The following is a 6,000-nucleotide window of genomic DNA, read 5'->3' on the forward strand; positions in this document are numbered from 1 at the left end:
CCTCTTGAACTGAATGCTAACATCACATTCCCCTTCCACACCACAAACTCAACCTGCAAATTAACCTTTAGGAGATCCTGCACAAGGATGCCCAAATCCCTCAGAAAATAATCAACCCTTTCATTTATTATACCAAAGTGCATGACCACACTCTTCCCAACAATGTATTCCATCTGCCACTTCTTTATCCATTCTCCTCATCCGTCTAAGTCCTTCTGTAACCTTCCTATTTCTTCAAAACTATCTGCCCCTCCACCTATCTTATCTGCAAACTTTGCAACAAAGCCATCAATTCCAGCATCTAAATCATTGATGCATAACTTAAAAAAGAATTGGTCCCCTCATAGACCCCCGTGAAACACCACTAGTCACCAGCAGCCACCCAGAAAAGGCTCCCCTTTTTTTTAGATTATGAGGAGGTGTTGGAGTTGATAAAATACATTAGGACGGATAAGTCCCCGGGGCCTGATGGAATATTCCCCAGGCTGCTCCACGAGGCAAGGGAAGAAATTGCTGAGCCTCTGGCTAGGATCTTTATGTCCTCGTTGTCCACGGGAATGGTACCGGAAGATTGGAGGGAGGCGAATGTTGTCCCCTTGTTCAAAAAACGTAGTAGGAATAGTCTGGGTAATTATAGACCAGTGAGTCTTACGTCTGTGGTGGGAAAGCTATTGGAAAAGATTCTTAGAGATAGGATCTATAGGCATTTAGAGAATCATGGTCTGATCAGGGACAGTCAGCATGACTTTGTGAAGGACAGATCACGTCTAACAAGCCTGATAAGAGTTTTTTGATGAGGTGACCAGGCATATAGATGAGGGTAGTGCAGTGGATGTGATCTACATGGATTTTAGTAAGGCATTTGACAAGGTTCCACACGGTAGGCTTATTCAGAAAGTCAGAAGGCATGGGATCCAGGGAAGTTTGGCCAGGTGGATTCAGAATTGGCTTGCCTGCAGAAAGCAGAGGGTGGTGGTGGAGGGAGTACATTCAGATTGGAGGGTTGTGACTAGTGGTGTCCCACAAGGATCTGTTCTGGGACCTCTACTTTTCGTGATTTTTATTAACGATCTGGATGTCGGGGTAGAAGGGTAGGTTGGCAAGTTTGCAGACAACACAAAGGTTGGTCGTGTTGTGGATAGTGTAGAGGATTGTCAAAGATTGCAGAGAGACATTGATAAAAATCAGAAGTGGGCTGAGAAGTGGCAGATGGAGTTCAACCCAGAGAAGTGTGAGGTGGTACACTTTGGAAGGACAACTCGAAGGCAGAGTACAAAGTAAATGGCAGGATACTTGGATGTGTGGAGGAGCAGAGAGATCTGGGGGTACATGTCCACCGATCCCTGAAAGTTGCCTCACAGGTAGATAGGATAGTTAAGAAAGCTTATGGGGTGTTAGCTTTCATAAGTCGAGGGATAGAGTTTAAGAGTCGCAGGGTAATGATGCAGCTCTATAAATCTCTGGTTAGGCCACACTTGGAGTACTGTGTCCAGTTCCGGTCCCCTCACTATAGGAAGGATGTGGAAGCATTGGAAAGGGTACAGAGGAGATTCACCAGGATGTTGCCTGGTTTAGAGAGTATGCATTATGATCAGAGATTAAGGGAGCTAGGGCTTTACTCTTTGGAGAGAAGGAGGATGAGAGGAGATATGATAGAGGTATACAAGATATTAAGAGGAATTATCTAGCCAGCACCTCTTCCCCAGGGTGCCGCTGCTCAAAACAAGAGGACATGGCTTTAAGGTAAGGGGTGGGAAGTTCAAGGGGGATATTAGAGGAAGGTTTTTTACTCAGAGAGTGGTTGGTGCGTGGAATGCACTGCCTGTGTCAGTGGCGGAGGCAGATACACTCATGAAGTTCAAGAGACTACTAGACAGGTATATGGAGGAATTTAAGGTGGGGGGTTAGATGACAGGCAGGGTTTAAAGGTCGGCACAACATTGTGGGCCGAAGGGTCTGTACTGTGCTGTACTGTTCTATGTTCTCCTGTCAGCTTTCCCCTCCCCTTCGGCTCTCTGGGTAGGGTGTTTGTATCTCCCCATACCATTCACCACTTCACAGTGACTTCTATGCTTGGGAAGGAGAAAGCCATGAAAGATTTCCATTTGTGCGCTTTTCACGATCTGTAGACATCCCATGGCACAATACAGCCAATGAATTAGTCAAAATGCAAGCATGGCTGAACTGTACGTCCAATTTCAGTATAGCATGCACTCACTAGCAATGGAGTTAAACACACAATCTACGATTCCCTGTAAAGATGACAGATAAATATTATCCAGGATAGCCAGAAGATCCCAGTGTACTAAGGGATTCTTTACTCCTCATGAGATGGTAAGAAACGACTTGGTCTAAAAGCCAGAGTTTAAAAAGCACCTCTAGCTTTGCTGCACACTCTCAGTACTTTAATTATAAATAATAATTTATAAGAAAGGGATTTACATGTCCAGATCTCTGGCAGAGATCCCACAACCTTCTGACTTGAGACCAAGTGTCATAGAGAAGTACAGCACAGAAACAGGCTCTTCGGCCCATCTAGTCCATGCCGAAACCATTTAAACTGCCTATGCCCATCGACCTGTTCCCACACTGTAGCCCTCCATACCCCTACCATCCATGTACCTATCCAAACTCGTCTTAAACATTGAAATCAAGTTTGCATGCACCACCTGCACAGGCAGCTCATTCCACACTCTCGTGACCTTCTGAGTGAAGAAGTTTCCCATCATGTTTCCCTTAAATTTTTCACCTTTCATCCTTAACCCACCCTCAGTGAAAAAAGCCTGCTTGTATTTACCCTATCCATACCCTTCACAATTTTGTATACTTCTATCAAATCTCTCCTCAATCTTCTACCTTCCAAGGGATAAAGTCCTATTCTATTCAATCTTTCCATGCAAGCTTTTATAGATATGTGAAAAGACAAAGACTGGTTAAGACAAATGTAGGTCCCTTACAGTCAGAACAGGTGAATTGATCATGGGGAACACGGACATGGCAGACCAATTGAATAACTACTTTGGTTCTGTCTTCACTAAGGAGGACATAAATAATCTTCCGGAAATAGTAGGGGACAGAGGGTCCAGTGAGATGGAGGAACTGAGGGAAATACATGTTAGTAGGGAAGTGGTGTTAGGTAAATTGAAGGGATTAAAAGCAGATAAATCCCCAGGGCCAGATGGTCTGCATACCAGAGTGCTTAAGGAAGTGGCCCAAAAAATAGTGGATGCATTAGTGATAATTTTTCAAAACTCGTTAGATTCTGGATTAGTTCCTGAGGATTGGAGGGTGGCTAATGTAACCCCACTTTTTAAAAAAGGGAGAGAGAAACCGGGGAATTATAGACCGGTTAGCCTAACATCGGTGGTGGGGAAAATGCTAGAGTCAGTTATCAAAGATGTGATAACAGCACATTTGGAAAGCAGTGAAATCATCGGACAAAGTCAGCATGGATTTGTGAAAGGAAAATCATGTCTGACGAATCTCATAGAATTTTTTGAGGATGTAACTAGTAGAGTGGATAGGGGAGAACCAGTGAAAGTGGTATATTTGGATTTTCAAAAGGCTTTTGACAAGGTCCCACACAGGAGATTAGTGTGCAAACTTAAAGCACACGGTATTGGGGGTAAGGTATTGGTGTGGGTGGAGAATTGGTTGGCAGACAGGAAGCAAAGAGTGGGAATAATCGGGACCTTTTCAGAAAGGCAGGCTGTGACTAGTGGGGTACCACAAGGCTCAGTGCTGAGACCCCAGTTGTTTACAATATATATTAATGACTTGGATGAGGGAATTAAATGCAGCATCTCCAAGTTTGCGGATGACATGAAGCTGGGTGGCAGTGTTAGCTGTGAGGAGGATGCTAAGAGGATGCAGAGTGACTTGGATAGGTTAGGTGAGTGGGCAAATTCATGAGAGATGCAATTTAATGTGGATTAATGTGAAGTTATCCACTTTGGTGGCAAAAATAGGAAAAAAGATTATTATCTGAGTGGTGGCCGATTAGGAAAAGGGGAGGTGCAACGAGACCTGGGTATCATCATACACCAGTCATTGAAAGTGGGCATGCAGGTACAGCAGGCGGTGAAAAAGGCGAATGGTATGCTGGCATTTATAGCGAGAGGATTTGAGTACAGGAGCAGGGAGGTACTACTGCAGTTGTACAAGGCCTTGGTGAGACCACACCTGGAGTATTGTGTGCAGTTTTGGTCCCCTAATCTGAGGAAAGACATCCTTGCCATAGAGGGAGTACAAAGAAGGTTCACCAGATTGATTCCTGGGATGGCAGGACTTTCATATGAAGAAAGACTGGATGAACTGGGCTTATACTTGCTGAAATTTAGAAGATTGAGGGGGGATCAGATTGAAACGTATAAGATCCTAAAGGGATTGGACAGGCTAGATGCAGGAAGATTGTTCCCGATGTTGAGGAAGTCCAGAACGAGGGGCCACAGTTTGAAGATAAAGGGGAAGCCTTTTAGGACTGAGATGAGGAAAAACTTCTTCACACAGAGAGTGGTGAATCTGTGGAATTCTCTGCCACAGGAAACAGTTGAGGCCAGTTCATTGGCTATATTTAAGAGGGAGTTAGATATGGCCCTTGTGGCTACGGGGATCAGGGGGTATGGAGGGAAGGCTGGGGCGGGGTTCTGAGTTGGATGATCAGCCATGATCGTACTGAATGGCGGTGCAGGCTCGAAGGGCCGAATGGCCTACTCCTGCACCTATTTCCTATGTTTCTATGTAACTTGGGTCCTCCAGACCTGGCACTTCTACCCACTGAATCAGAATCAGGTTATTTATCACAGACATATGTCATGAAATACGTTGGTATTTTTTGGCAAACAGTGCAGTGCAGTTTCTATAACATAGTGGTAAAGGGGAACAGCAGGGTGCATGGACTGTTCAGAAATCTGATGGCAGAGGGGAATAAGCTGTTGCTAAAACATTGAGTGTGGGTCATCAGGCTCCTCCCTGATAGGATTCTGCAGATGCTAGAAATCTTGAACAATACACACAGAATACTGGAGGAACTCAGCAGGTCAGGCAGGATCAACGGAAAGAAATGGTGAAAGGACTCGACCCTAAACACTTCCCTCCACAGATGCTGCCCGACCCAGTGAGTTTCCCCAGCTGCTTGTGTGCTCTGGGTCCACAGCCTGCATCTGTTCGGCAGTTTTTTTTAATATATAGAACAAGCAGCATTGGCAAACGTTGTTGAAAGAATCGGCGTTAAACCGCGCAGCCAGAGGATTTACCTGAGAGGATGAAGTCCCCCACGAACTGCAAAGCGGTGACAGGCGCGAGCAGCGACACCGACTCACACTCCATGGAGCCCGCTCCCCCGGCCTCGGCCCCCCACGTGCGCGCTGTCGGCCAATCACAGACCGCAAGACAGCGACGGCCAGTCCCCACGTGTGCCCTGCAAACCAATCACAGCTCGCGACACTGGAACAGCCGCCTGAACGGAATTCTACCCCAAACAAATCCTGCCGCTATTGGTGGCTTCGTTGCTACAACCGTTGCTAGGTTATTCCCCCCCTCCCCCGAGGAGGGAGTTCGCGTCTCCGCATCGGTGTGTCGGGTGAAGCACAGAGAATCAGGGACAGCGCATGTTATTGGGAGAACGTGGGCAATCGTGTAGAGCACAGGAAATTTGGAAAGCACAGGGAATGGGGCAAAACAGAGTTTCGCAAAGCACCGCGAATCGGGGGAAAGGGATAATCTGGCAGAACACAGAGAAATGGGAAAACACAGCGGTTCGGAAAAAGCAGGGGTTCAGGAAAACAAGGGAATTGGAAACGGGAACACTTCAAGACTGTATGTGTGTTAATTGCTAATAAAAGATTCAACTTTTGGATCAATGAGCTGCCAGACGAGGTGGTAAATGCGGGTTCTTTTTTAACATTTAAGAATAAATTGGACAGATACATGGATGGGAGGTGTATGGAGGGATATGGTCCGTGTGCAGGTTAGTGGGACTAGGCAGAAAATGGTTCGGCA

At 46.0% G+C, this 6,000-nt stretch overlaps 1 protein-coding gene across 5 annotated transcripts in view; it reads right to left on the reverse strand.

Annotated features, from left to right (window-relative positions):
• Positions 1-5,349, reverse strand: part of wdr6 (WD repeat domain 6) — an 82,006-nt gene extending 76,657 nt beyond the window's left edge. For all 5 annotated transcript variants that reach the window (XR_011889345.1, XR_011889346.1, XR_011889347.1 and 2 more), the window contains exon 1: positions 5,256-5,349. Coding sequence is in view for 1 of the 5 variants with exons in the window: in XM_072280277.1 (XP_072136378.1) it covers positions 5,256-5,328 (73 nt within the window). In the remaining 4 variants the exon portion in view is untranslated. The remainder of the gene's footprint in view (positions 1-5,255) is intronic.
• Positions 5,350-6,000: the final 651 nt, after the last annotated feature.

Source organism: Mobula birostris, chromosome 16 (assembly GCF_030028105.1).
Source record: "Mobula birostris isolate sMobBir1 chromosome 16, sMobBir1.hap1, whole genome shotgun sequence".
Lineage (NCBI taxonomy): Eukaryota > Metazoa > Chordata > Chondrichthyes > Myliobatiformes > Myliobatidae > Mobula > Mobula birostris.